The following is a 12998-nucleotide window of genomic DNA, read 5'->3' as shown; positions in this document are numbered from 1 at the left end:
GAAATTCAAAGTAAAGATTAGTATGCATTTTCAACTAGAGAATTACTTCCTCCATTAAAAAATATTACTTGTTACGATTTCTTTTTTGAGAATCAAACTATATGAATATTGACTAATATTTTAGTCAGAATAAAAAAATACAATTTTGTAGTGTTTTTTATATGATTTTTGAATATTTTAATTTTTAATTTCAAAAAATCAAATTAATTTAATCTAATTTTAATTTGTGAATCGTAAAATAAAATATTATTCACATTGTTCTCAAAGCACAAAAGGAAGGGTGGGCAATAGGTATCACGAGCTCTCAAACAAATTAAACAGCCAGTGGCACTCACTCTGCTCTGCCAAACATAAGTTCCCGTTGGGTTCCAACAAGGAGTAAAGATTATCTTTTCCATTAGTCGAAACTTGTGGGAAGGATAACCGATATCGGGAATCAAATATTTATAGGTATAACTTAGTAATATATCTCTTGCATGACCTGGCAGAAGGCAGACCTCATCCCAAACGGATATAATATCCACTCCCACACAAGGTAGGCACTGATTGGCGTTTCTTCACACAACACCAGAGAAGAAAAAGAACAAAAAAACAGAAATGGCGCTGAAGCCATTGTCTTCCATATTTCCAAATTCAACAAATCCATCATTAACATCTGCAAAACCCCATCATCAAAACATGGGGCTATCGAGAAGAGATTTCATCAATGTTGGTCTTTCTGTAATGCCACTGCTCGTATCTCCTCCTCCGCTTTCCATTGCTCGAGAAGTTGAAGTTGGTTCTTTCTTGCCTCCATCACCTACTGATCCTAATTTTGTTCTCTTTAAAGCAACTCCTAAAGACACTCCTGCTCTTCGTGCCGGTATAATGTCGACCACTCTTCATTCTTATTGTTAAACTGCTTTATTCATTTGATTTTTGAGTAATTGTGTAGTTTTAGTTTGTACCCATTTCATTTTGAATTTGAGCAAGATTTTTCCACTGCAGAGTTGGGAAAAGAGTCATAGTTTCTGTAGTTTGCTAGAAGCTTCTGCAAAGCAATATCCTGATAAACAAAGCTCATTAACCTGAAAGAATATTGATTGTATTAGAATAACAAGCTTAGTGGATCCAGAAAATTGGATAGAAGACAAGTCTCTAATTCTTTACCTCTTAGGCAGTGAAAAATCCAGTATTTTGGCTTAGGGGGGTTCGGAAAGTGAATTTGGAAGCTCAAGGTAAATTTTGAATCCCTAAACCACTGGGCGAACCTCTTGTCTTGTGTTTAGGAGATACAAAATTTATATATAATTGTCAAGAGGGTTCTGATGAACACCTCATCCCCTAGATCCACCTCTGCTCTTAGGTGCCTAGGTACTGGAATTTGTTTATTTTAAATCCCAAGCCTAAAATGAGTTAGTACTTGTATTCTCATTACTTTAGGAGTTTATCATCTCAAAACCAAGTTCCAAGCTCCTTTGAGAAAATAGAAAGAAATCTACTTGGTTTATGAATCAGATCGAAAATAGGCAAGCAACCGAAAATGTCTGTGTGGAACTTGTGTAGAACTTAAGATATGACAACAGCTTGACAGGTTTGAGCCTTATTATAATGCATTGCTGGTTCAGAGTCCATGTAACCTTGCTTTTGTTGCTGCAATTTTATGTTTGAGTAAAATATTTGCCATTTAATGTTTCTGTAGTTAATAAATGGTGTTGGCATTAATGTTGGATCAATTCGTAAGTATCTCTTTTGTGTTACGGATCACATCCTTGCTGAGCGATGAGCTATTTCAGATATGAGAGTGCAGTCAGAGTGTTCTCTTAATTGGCAATACATTTTATATCTGCCTGTGGCCTATTATGGTTGTTTGTCCAATCAAGTAATGCCAATTTCTTAGTTATAACATAATTTCTAGTAGTACTTTTTCTTCTTTCTTCTTCTTTTTAGTGTAGTTCATATCTTCTTGATATGCTTGTGAAGGTTACCATTTACATAAATTGGTGTTTCCGTTTTCAACATTTGCTTCTCCTGTAGATTGCTTATGATGCTTTATATTTAGTTTCTTGCAGGAAATGTGCAGCCTTACACATTTATTCTTCCTCCAACCTGGAAACAACTCCGTATAGCTAATATACTATCTGGAAACTATTGCCAACCCAAATGTGCAGAGCCGTGGGTGGAGGTGAAGTTTGAAAATGAAAAACAGGGTAAGGTTCAAGTGGTGGCTTCTCCTTTGATCCGTCTCACTAACAAACCTAATGCAACTATTGAAGACATTGGGACCCCTGAGAAAGTCATTGCTTCTCTTGGCCCTTTTGTCACAGGAAACACTCTCGATCCAGATGAACTCCTTGAGACTTCTATAGAGAAACGTGGTGATCTAACGGTGAGAGTCTTCTCATTTTCTCATCCATTTATCATATTGAAAAAATAATATTTTCCCCCTTATCTTCATCCCTTATTTTCCAACACATAAGAGGACTGGCATGGCTGGTAATCTTGTCTATGATGGTTTACTCGAAAGCTAATGGAGTCATGACTAAATTGCTTAGACAGTACTTAATATCTCAGCGGGATAAATGGCACGAAGAAAGTATCCATGGATTTTATCTGGCCCCATCAATATGTAACAGCCTGATTTAGCAAATGATAGGTGCATCATAGTTATGTTTTTCCTGGAAAAGAATTAATCTGCTTCTAAGAAACTGGTTTCACTGTTGGTGCTCCAATGTATGCATTTGGTCTTCCTGTTATATGCAACTGTTGCTCTTTAAATCTCCTGATGAAGAGAATGCTTCTATCTTTGTGTTTGCAGTATTACAAGTATGTTCTTGAAACTCCATACGCTCTTACTGGATCTCACAACCTAGCCAAGGCAACGGCCAAGGGAAATACAGTTGTCCTCTGTGTGGTCAGTGCCAATGACAAACAGTGGGCATCATCACAGAAAACTCTACAGGCTATTCTTGATTCTTTCGAAGTGTAGTTCCTTCCCCTCGTCTTCATTTTCTCTGTCTCTTCCCTTACATAGAGTGAGTGCCATGGGATAAGTGACTCAAAAATGATTTTTGTAATGCAATAAACAAGAATTGCTTCTGTCGAACCCAGATTATATTGTTGTTTTTACTGTATCCCCCTTTCAATTGTATCATATCAATACAAAAAATGCACGAATGAGTAGCAGTAGCTCTACTGTAAACTACTTGTGTCTTGTTCTCATGAATTTAGAAAAGGTCTATTATATTTGCGCATAAGCTAAACTTTTTTGAAAAATAAATATTTCTCAAAATGAACAAATAGAGAATTTTTATGTCTTTTAATATTTTTTGATTTCTCGAATAAATAGTTAGTAATAATTCAAAAATTAAAAGTGAATAAATAATTCGAAATATAAAAATATAATATTTGGAAAATATATATAAATATATCTATCCAGACAAGAAGACAAAAGTGAAAAATAAATCTTACGAATGAAAATATGAAATTTAAAATATAATTTCAAATTAACATGATATTTCAATCTATCGTTGTGATAATAAAGTCAACAATGACTCAGCGATGAAAAAGATCCTCCTTCTTGCTGTCTATCAATAAAAAAAGTAAGATTACAATTTTTTGAATGTTTATTTAATATCAAAATAGATCATATTTTAATAAATAGTTTCGGTAAATTGAAAGTGCGTACAAAGAAAGCAGTGAAGTGAACATCCTACCACGGGGTGCGGACTGTCCATTCGGAATCGGAGGCAGATATCAGCGATGGCCACCGCCGGTAAACTCGTGTCGTCGTCGTCGTCGTCACCCAAGCCTTTCGATTTCTCCGACGATTCAGTTCCTAAGAGAGTCGTTCTGTCGAGTGATCAGCAGCGTTATTGCTTGGAAGTACTCAAAGTCTTCAAGGACAAGAGGTTTTCTGCTCCCGAAAAAATCCGCCAAGAGTTCATGACGTTGCAGGTCCGTTTGCATTATACTCTCTTTCTTTCTCAATTTTATTGTTATTTAATGTTGTGCTTTTTCATAAAAGAGGAGGGTATTTATTCAATTGGTCAATTTTTTTGAAGAATATTTTCTCAAGTTACTCGAAGAATGATGAAAATAACTTCCAAAACAGGTTCTACAAGTGATGTGTACCTCTGTCTTTGAAGAAACAGAGGAGGGGGGCCAGTTTAGGAGTCTCATTTTTTTGATTCATTCATTCATAAGAGTGTATGATAAGAAAAAGTCCTCCAACACACCTCATCTTTACCTCCGTTATTTGTCTATATTATATACAAATGCTTTTAGTATAGTATATTTTGCTAAGTACTATACACGAGAAAATAAGTTACAAATCCACTTATTTCCTGGAAAACTATTTCCTTCATACAGAATACACCCGAAATGTTGAATTTGGGATATATGAGATGGATCCAAACAGAGTGAGATGGATATAAAGTATTCTTAGTCCATGTTCAACTAGTTAGGGAATATGGTGGAGTTGATTGACGTGTGATGATTATTTGATTTTTAGTTGGATATTCACAGTCATATTATCATATATCAATTAGAAAAACCAAGTCTTTCTATGCTAAGAATGAGTTGCTGTCGTCATTGGACTTTTCAACGTTTCTTCTTCACATAGGTGGTTCCATTCTTGGAAAATTGTGGTAGTTTGAATGCTTCAAACAGCAAATTCATTGGAACGTATTAAATGGTTCATATTAATCGATATGTATATAGAGGATTTATGCTATGGACTCCAGGTAATTTAGAATTAAGATTTAGTTGATAAATTGACTGATTGAAGTGTTGGTAAATTGTTTGAGTTCTAGTTGGATTTTTACTGTCATACTATTTTGAAAAGGGAAATCACTTACTCCTTGTAGGATGACTGTCAACCTTAACTAGGTGATAACATCATGAAGGCTTTAGGCATTTAATTCATTACGTCATATGAAATAGGCTGAAGTTAGTTGATCTTGAGCCGACTACTAGTAGTTAGGGATCGAGAAGTAGTTAACCGGTTGATTGATTGATTCAAAGTTTTGGGTGATATTGATGACGTCAATTTATTCGATTCAAACACAATACACATAACATTTTTCCAAAGTGGGAATATAACTAAGTTAAAGACTTAGCGCTTCTAATATTCTGACATATGCTATTTTGAAACATCTCCTACTGTGTTCAATCATAATTTTAAGCTCTCAGCATTAGCATGTGTTGTAGTATGTTTTACAGGATTCTACAATCTATACCATATCGCTAGCCTTTCCTCTCTGAATTTGTACATCTTTTCACTACAATTAGTGTCTCCTTGAGATATAGCATCTTTTTTTTTTTCGATTGGTAAAAGTAATTTGATTCAACAAAATGCTCTTTCTGGTATAGAATTTTTGCAGCATTCTTCCCCTCATTTCACTTATCCTATGCTAATATGATAATCCAAAACTTGTTGCTTCTCATTTAACATTCTTTATGTTTTCTTGTAGGTAATCATGCTTAGAAGATTAGAGTTAGAATTTGTTTCCACGTGAAAAAAGGACTAGTTCTTTTTCCTTTCAAAGAGTAATTATTTATTGATCCCGCTTAGGGATTACACTGGGTATGTTGTTGTATGTGAAAGCTCATACTAGGGTATAGGAGAAGTAAAGAAGTTCTGCAAAAATACAGTTCTCTATGAACAACATCTAGTTAGTATAACTCTGTACTACCAGAGGTTTTATGTTCTCTCTTAAATTTACTAGAAACAACATATTTGCCTTAATTTGCATGAGAATACCTTTTTATCGGTAATTTGTATAACAGTATTATTCTCCCCTCGGAAACTCCATTCCTTTCTCTCCTATTACCCACATTTGGACAGACCAGGTTACATTCCTGCTCTCTATCTCCGTTTCCTTCTTTCTTCTAAAGCTCCAACTGAACATGAGATCTTTCCTTGTATATGCTATTGCCTACTGAACGCCAAAGGGATTCAATACTACGCACTTTAATCAACTTTCTAATGGGCAATGCGTGAGCAAGTGATCCACATCTGCGCAGGATTGTTTACACATATAGCACCAGCTATTTTGTCCTAACTTCCGTTTGCTCAAGTTCTCTGCAGTAAGGATGACTACCCTTGCTGTTGCTGGAAAACATACCTTCATCAGAGCTCTAGGAATCCAGATTGAGATCTGTGGGAGAATTATGTGTTTTCTTTTTAGTAGTCTGTCGTAGGACTACTTAAGTCCAAAATTCCTCATGCTTGCCCATTCCATAACTAAGAATTCTGACCTGTTGGTGTGATGTTTTGCTTTTAAATAGGTTGTGGAACTCACCTATCTCCCACAGCTGTAATGATCAAGTTGCTTAGTTTTGTTGTTACATTTCAGAGAGTAATATTGTTACTTTTTTGAGATCCGGAATGTATTAGGAAGACCTTGCTCAAAGTATCAACTCCGAAAAGCAAAAATGGAGGCATATTGGGAGTTAGGTGGTCTTAACTCTTAAGTGTCTATATGAAGCAAAATAACACCTTTAGATAGTTTTAAGAAAATATTGAGAAGCTTCTTTGATGGTTGAGTTCATTTATGTAATGTTTCCCGCTCTCATTTAAATCTAGTTTCCAAAAAAAAAAATCAAAATCCAAGCATCTTTTTTATGATGTTTTGGGTAGATGCTGGTGGTGGTGACTCCACTTAAAATGAGCTAAATTTATGTGAAAGGACAGCTCTCTTATGTCTTGAGAAAGTTGTTGTTGCATGATGTTGTTTGTTTTGCTTCTTTGTTATTTACTTGTTGAGATCTTGGCTTTCTGTAAGTAGCATGATGTTATCCTGAATTCCAAGAACACCTCTTATGACTCAGGCAACTAGGATGAGAGCTTCAGAAATGAAAAGTAGATGCTCAATGGCTTTGAACAGCGCAAACATTAGCAAAAATCGATACACTGATGTTCTGCCATGTATGCAGATCAGTTTCTATCAATTCTTCGATTGATGTTGAAGTTGTGTATTATAACCTGTGAATAATTATATCAAGCTTCATTCTTCTCAGTTGACAATAACAGGGTTGTTTTGGACCCACCAGCTAGAGGATATATAAATGCAAGCTTCATTAAGGTAGACTTCTACGTCCATTACTTGAAATTAGTTAAGCATGCTACTTGCTTTTGATACTCTCTTGGAAAATGTCAAGCTCTCTTCCACCAATCTGCTTCATGAGCATTATAATGCTCCTTTTTGCTGTAGATATCTGAAGACGTGTCTCAGTTTATTGCAACACAAGGTCCTCTACAACACACTTTTGAAGACTTCTGGGAAATGATAATCCAGCATCGCTGTCCTGTGATTGTGATGCTTACACAATTGTTTGACAACTACAAGGTATTCAACTGTTAAATTACGAGGTAAGCATTGTAATGTTAACAAGACAAGATATCTTGTTCTGTCATGTCACATGTGACAGAAAGAAAAAAATTGAGATTTTTTGTGACAAGGCTTCTGATCCAAAATTTGCTACCTAGGTAAAATTCTAACTTTTCTGCCTTTTTCATCTCTTGATTTTCATCCTCTGTTGTAATTAGATCTAGCATTTTTATACTTTCAGAAAGGTGCAACTGAACCTTTGATACTGTTTTTGCATTTTTTCTTGAGATACTTTGCCCCTTTACTATGTACTCTTCTATATTTTGAGTGGTGAGATAGGTTGGGGAAAAGAAACAGTAGAGAAAAAAAATATCTTAACCATCTCTTCTTGCTTGTCAATCTTTATTTCACACCTCTGTGTATAATTTCTTACACAGAAAGGAACAAACAGGTCGGTATTTTCAATATATATGCTACTACATCTTCTCGAAAAATAGAAAAAAGAAAAGTTTGGTGGTAAATGAATGCTCATTTTCTATCAGCATTCTTTTACATTAGGGGTGTCAAATGGGCGGGTTGGGTTGAAATTGGAAATATTACAATGGGCTGAATAGAAATCGGGTTGGGTCTTGACCCGCCCAAGTTTACGTTGGGCTCATATGGGTTGGGCTCAAATGGGTTGGGTCTTGACCCGCCCAATTTGACCCGATAAATCTCAATAATTTAACATATTATTATTTAACTTTTATAATCACAATTTGAATTTCTGCTCAAGATTTTTTTGTTAAAAAAGTAACAAATGGATAGATAATTCCTAAAAGATGTTGAATAGATAATAATTCATACCTTCAATACAGGAACATATCTTAATAAAAAAATTTAAACGGGTTGAAATTGGAGATTGAATTGGGCTCAATTGAGAATTCTCTTCAAATGGGTTAAGCTTGAATGGGTTGGGATTGAACCCATTTCAAATTATCTTGAGCCCAACCTTTAAAATTTTGTGCGGGTTGGCTGGGTTACCTATGTTTGATTTCATTTTTGACACCTATTTTACATCATCCTTTCTGGCCCTAATTCAAGCCGGAGGTTGTGGCTTTAAGGTCTGTTTAAATTTGATATAGTCATCACTGTCAATCTTTCTGCTAGTCATCACTCATCACTGGCAATCTTTCTGAGTAGGGAATGTTTCTCCTATAGACTATTTCAGAGCTTGGGCATATTTTGATGGAGTTGGTATAAGTAGACTTCTAGTGTGGTGCTTAAAGATATTATATGATCACTAGCTTGTGACTTCGTGATGAATATAAAGCTTGTAGGTGAATAACTTTTGCAGAAAATCAGCTTCTGTTGGGGAAGGTTCCAATTGAAGTTTATATTCCATCACGGGAAAAAGCCCTAGTTTTCCCTTCATATAAGCTTGGTAGATCATTTATCTATTTTTGTGGTCTTTCTCTAGTTTCAAAACTGTTATACTTGGATTTTGTTGGTTATTTAAACTGCAGAAGGATTAGCAAAGTCTAATGCAAAGGCCTGGCGGCTATTCTAGGATTGGAATTTGAGCTTAATAAGTTCTTCTTTCCCTTCTATCTTCCTAATACCCGATTAGCTGAGAAACAATTTCCTGGGCCAAATGGAAAAAAGGAAAATAAGAGACCTTGTTTCATGACCTTTATTCTGGATTATATTCAACTCTTCACACAAAGAGAGAGGCTACTAGTTTCCTTTCAATCACCCTGTATCACCTATTAACCTCTGAATGAATTTAAGCATTTATCTTAGTTGGTTTTTACTTCATTTGTAAGTGATTAAGCTGGTGATTGCGTCATTTTGACTATTTCATCTTTTCATCTTTATGAAAAATGCAATGCAGATTGTCAAGTGTGGGGATTATTTTCAGGCAGATGGTGGTCCCAGAAGATTTGGCAATATATGTATTGTTACGAAGTGGATAAAGACGACTCAGACTTCATTGATTTTGCGATGTCTGGAGGTGAACTATATTGAGGTTAGTAAATTTTTTTCTGTCCGTGTTATACACAAGGAGAAGAGCATGAAGAATCTTATTATGTTGGACATGTATATGGAACCGCTGGAAACTATTTACCTGTTTCATTTGATGGAGAGTGAGAGTTGCTGATGTACATATTTTGATTTCTGCAGCATTTTACATATCCAGACTGATACACTTCTTCTCCAGTAAATATGAGTCCTTGGCTTTAGAATACCCTTCTTTAAAGCTCTATGATCACGCATTGCTCTTTTTGCATAAGTTCTCCCAAAATTTGGGTTTTTTTTTATGAGAGCAAGAATAAAAAGGAATTGCAACATATGGGGAAAATTTTGCAATACTATATGATGATTTCCATCAGTATTGCCTTCAACAATCAATTGGATAGTATGGTGTCATTTTTGCTCGTTGTCTCTTCTTGTATATAATCGATGCAATTCCATCTCTAGCTTCAATTAGTGGTTTTAAACCAAACAGGAAGACTGATTGACTTGTAAACCATCCAGATATGGCTTTGGAAACCTGCCTTTTGTCTATTTCAAGGCCTTGTCTTAGTTGCAGCAAGACTTTTTAAGTAACACAGATAATGATTATGAATGCTAATTAAGTGGAAAAGATTCTTTGGTGGTTCCTCACCCCTCCTTCACTATTTTCAAAGTCCCATTTTGAAGCACTTTATTCTACTGTGGAATCGTTTCTGCCTGCATTCTTGTTCCTTCTTTTACAATCTTTGATGCTTGGATAGACTGTTTAAGATACATGACAACACCTTTTTCCCTCTTCCTTACATGAGGACAACTTGAATGCTAGTTCTATTTGTTTTATCTTGTGTTTAAATTACTTTTATAGCTGTGTACACACCATCCTCGCCAGATCTCACTTGTGGGATTACACTGGGTATGTTGTTATAGCAGATCTAGTTTTTCTCTTGCCATGTGTAGTAGGTGGCAATAGACGACTTGTTTGCGTGAGAAGGCTCACAATTGGTACTACAGTCATTGCGGCAATCCCTTAGCGATCTCTTTCAAGTAATTCTGGCATTTTTATTGTTGGGAGTAAAGAAAAACTTCAGTCTTTCACTTTGCAGTATAAATGCTTTATTTCGTATTATGATATCAGAAATGTGGTTTCTTTAACCTTGTACTTTTAGTGGAATTACCTTTTGGCAATCTTGTAAGTAGTTCATACAATGGTATGTAATTGTGGCCCAATTCTCCCACTCACTTGTCATCCTTACATATAGTTAACACTAATTTCTTGCCCATATTATGAGGGAAATGGCAATAAATGTGTGATCTTTTCTCCTTGCTATTTGCCAGTCAACAGAACCACCTTTGTGTGTTTTACACATTCAATATCCCGACTGGCCTGACCATGGAGTTCCAAAGGACACTCTTGCTGTTCGTGAAATACTGAAACAAACATTTAGTGTCCCACCCAGTCTTGGACCAATTGTGGTGCACTGCAGGTTTCTGTCTATCATATTCCCTGTAGATGTGCCTTTTTTAATGATTCTGTAATTTATCCTTTCTAAAGCCTGACATCACATTCTCTTACACAGTGCAGGTATTGGTAGGACTGGAACATACTGTGCAATCCATAATACCATCCAAAGAATATTGGGTGGAGATAAGTCTGCTCTAGATCTAGTTAACACAATAACCATTTTTAGGTCTCAGCGAATTGGGATGGTTCAAACCATGGTACAACAGCTTCTCTTCGTTATTGAAATTGTGTAATACAACTAAAGCAGATAACTGTTGGAGTAGTCGAGGTTTGCAAAAGCTGGCCCGGACACTACTGTCATAAAAATTTTTATATATAGTTGCCCCAGTGTCCTTATTTTTTGTTTAAAAGCTAGTCAGATGTCTTACATTTTATTCGCTTTACTCTCTTTTTCTCTTTTGGTATTTGTTACACTTACCCCAAGAATCTATACTACTGTGTTTCATCATTCTTAACTAATCTTTGCTCTTAGGTTCTTAAGTACTTGTTGCATGGAATGTCTGTACTAAACTACTATTTTATATTACAGGAGCAATACCTCTTTTGCTATGATGCCGTTATCGATGAGCTTGAAGACCTCATTTCAGATAGCCAATGAAGAAGAGAGTTCATAATGGTAATTTTCAATTTTTCAGTGTCAGCCTCATTTTTTCGTAATTTAGTTCTAACCATTTCATGTGTTGTATTCCAGCAACTGGTTCTTCCTTGCTGCAATCATGCTTCTGTACTTGCTTACAAATGAGAAGAAATAGAACAATAATTTGTTCTGAAGAAGCAAATCAGTTGGGTCCACTTGAGTTTCTTACTGTTCTTACCATGTAGGAATAAGCATAAAACGTGCAAAATATCGTATGTTGTATTTCTGTTTGGAAGTATACATGCTTTTAGAGAGGGAAAAAGAACTTATTTAACACACTCTTAATCGTACCCTGCTTATTGTTGATTACATGTATGGTAAGTTGATGATGTTCAAGGTAGCTTTTACACCAACTTCCTTGCAATGGTTTATGTAAAGACCTTATATAAAATAGAGCTTTGTCGTGCTTTGGTGCTTGATGTGACTGGGGAGGGGGGAGGCTTCAAATAAAGTGCGTAAAATGAACCTATCCTTCTCGGGGGGAGGCTTCAAATAAAGTGCGTAAAATGAACCTATCCTTCTCAGACTTCATTTGCGGAACTTTTTTATAATGATATGGTATTCTTTGGTGTAATTAGTTGTGAACAAAAACAACCCATTAATATCTTCTGGTAAATAAGAAGTATAATAAGTGGCTTAGTGTAGTTAAATTGTGGTTTCACATTCATACACCATGACGAAATTGTCAAGAGTACACAAACCTACTTTAACAATACAATATCACACAAAAGCTTATATATTTGTTTTCTCTAACTTTTAACATTATGTAGTTCAAGTAGATAGTATTCTTTCAAGGTGAATTTCAAACTCTATTATGTCAAGTTCTAATCTTAGGAGGTTCAAAAAATGTATATCTATACATAGAAAGATTTAAAAATACCTAATCTGCGGACGAATCTCTCTGTCTGTTTCTAATTATACTTCGAAATATATTAATTTAACTAGCTTATGTTCACACCATGTGAGACTATTACGATGGAAATGCGGCCAGTAGAATTTCTTATTTACATTCTACACTTTAAATCAAAAATGAAAGAATCTTATTCATTCCACCACATTCCTTGATTATAATTTCATTTATTATGCATTCATTTTGATATTTTTATTTGACTAGTATATTTTAGAGTCTCAAATCAAATGATTTGATATTATGGTAAATATTTTGTGTGAACTACATAAATTTCATAGTTTTGATATGAAATTACAATCTATTCCTAATAAGTTTCTAATTACATTAATACCTTAAAAGTTAAAAAATCCGAATACAATAATTGAAGATCAGATATATTAAATATGATCTCGGATACATTAATATGTTGCTTGCATACATTAAAAATTAACTCGGATACATAATATGTAGCTCATATATATTAAATACTGGATCAGATATATTATTGTGTAACTCGAATACATTAAAGAATAATTTTTTTTTAGAGATTTTTGAAAGTAATAGGGGATAATACAAATGAGTGAAACAAAAGAGGTGTATTTCTATTTGTCCAATATTTTCTTATTAATTGCAATAAACTAT

General features: G+C 34.8%; 2 protein-coding genes across 4 annotated transcripts; both read left to right on the top strand.

Moving 5' to 3' along the window:
- Positions 1-298: 298 nt before the first annotated feature.
- On the top strand, positions 299-3181 carry LOC101248113 (psbP domain-containing protein 6, chloroplastic). The gene is made up of 3 exons (XM_004241767.5): positions 299-862; positions 2052-2368; positions 2798-3181. Exons 1-3 carry the CDS (start codon positions 598-600, stop codon positions 2966-2968), a joined length of 753 nt encoding a protein of 250 aa, XP_004241815.1. The 5' UTR covers positions 299-597; the 3' UTR covers positions 2969-3181.
- Positions 3182-3437: 256 nt separating this feature from the next.
- Positions 3438-11873, top strand: LOC101248586 (protein-tyrosine-phosphatase PTP1). Of its 3 annotated transcripts, XM_010324451.4 has the most exons (10): positions 3438-3581; positions 3661-3936; positions 6814-6910; positions 7003-7067; positions 7197-7331; positions 9187-9321; positions 10644-10792; positions 10886-11027; positions 11360-11446; positions 11522-11873. In XM_010324451.4, the coding sequence occupies exons 2-9, from the start codon at positions 3742-3744 to the stop codon at positions 11426-11428; spliced, it is 987 nt and encodes a 328-aa protein (XP_010322753.1). In that variant the 5' UTR covers positions 3438-3581; positions 3661-3741; the 3' UTR covers positions 11429-11446; positions 11522-11873. The 3 variants fall into 3 exon arrangements, with proteins under 3 accessions (XP_010322753.1, XP_004241817.1, XP_069155411.1); XM_004241769.3 differs by lacking the exon at positions 3438-3581 and having other exon boundaries at positions 3584-3936; XM_069299310.1 differs by lacking the exon at positions 3438-3581 and having other exon boundaries at positions 3638-3936; positions 4094-6910.
- The last annotated feature ends 1125 nt before the right edge of the window (positions 11874-12998 follow it).

This window comes from Solanum lycopersicum, chromosome 6 (assembly GCF_036512215.1).
Source record: "Solanum lycopersicum chromosome 6, SLM_r2.1".
In the NCBI taxonomy this organism is placed as follows: domain Eukaryota; kingdom Viridiplantae; phylum Streptophyta; class Magnoliopsida; order Solanales; family Solanaceae; genus Solanum; species Solanum lycopersicum.
This window is presented reverse-complemented; position numbering and strand designations above follow the sequence as displayed.

Coding starts and splice junctions, on each gene's coding strand:
- LOC101248113 (XM_004241767.5), top strand. CDS start 598: ATGGCGCTGAAGCCATTGTCTTCCATATTTCCAAATTCAACAAATCCA. Junction 863..2,051: donor CACTCCTGCTCTTCGTGCCG/GTATAATGTCGA, acceptor AGTTTCTTGCAG/GAAATGTGCAGCCTTACACA. Junction 2,369..2,797: donor AGAAACGTGGTGATCTAACG/GTGAGAGTCTTC, acceptor TTGTGTTTGCAG/TATTACAAGTATGTTCTTGA.
- LOC101248586 (XM_010324451.4), top strand. CDS start 3,742: ATGGCCACCGCCGGTAAACTCGTGTCGTCGTCGTCGTCGTCACCCAAG. Junction 3,937..6,813: donor AAGAGTTCATGACGTTGCAG/GTCCGTTTGCAT, acceptor CTTATGACTCAG/GCAACTAGGATGAGAGCTTC. Junction 7,332..9,186: donor AATTGTTTGACAACTACAAG/GTATTCAACTGT, acceptor AATGCAATGCAG/ATTGTCAAGTGTGGGGATTA.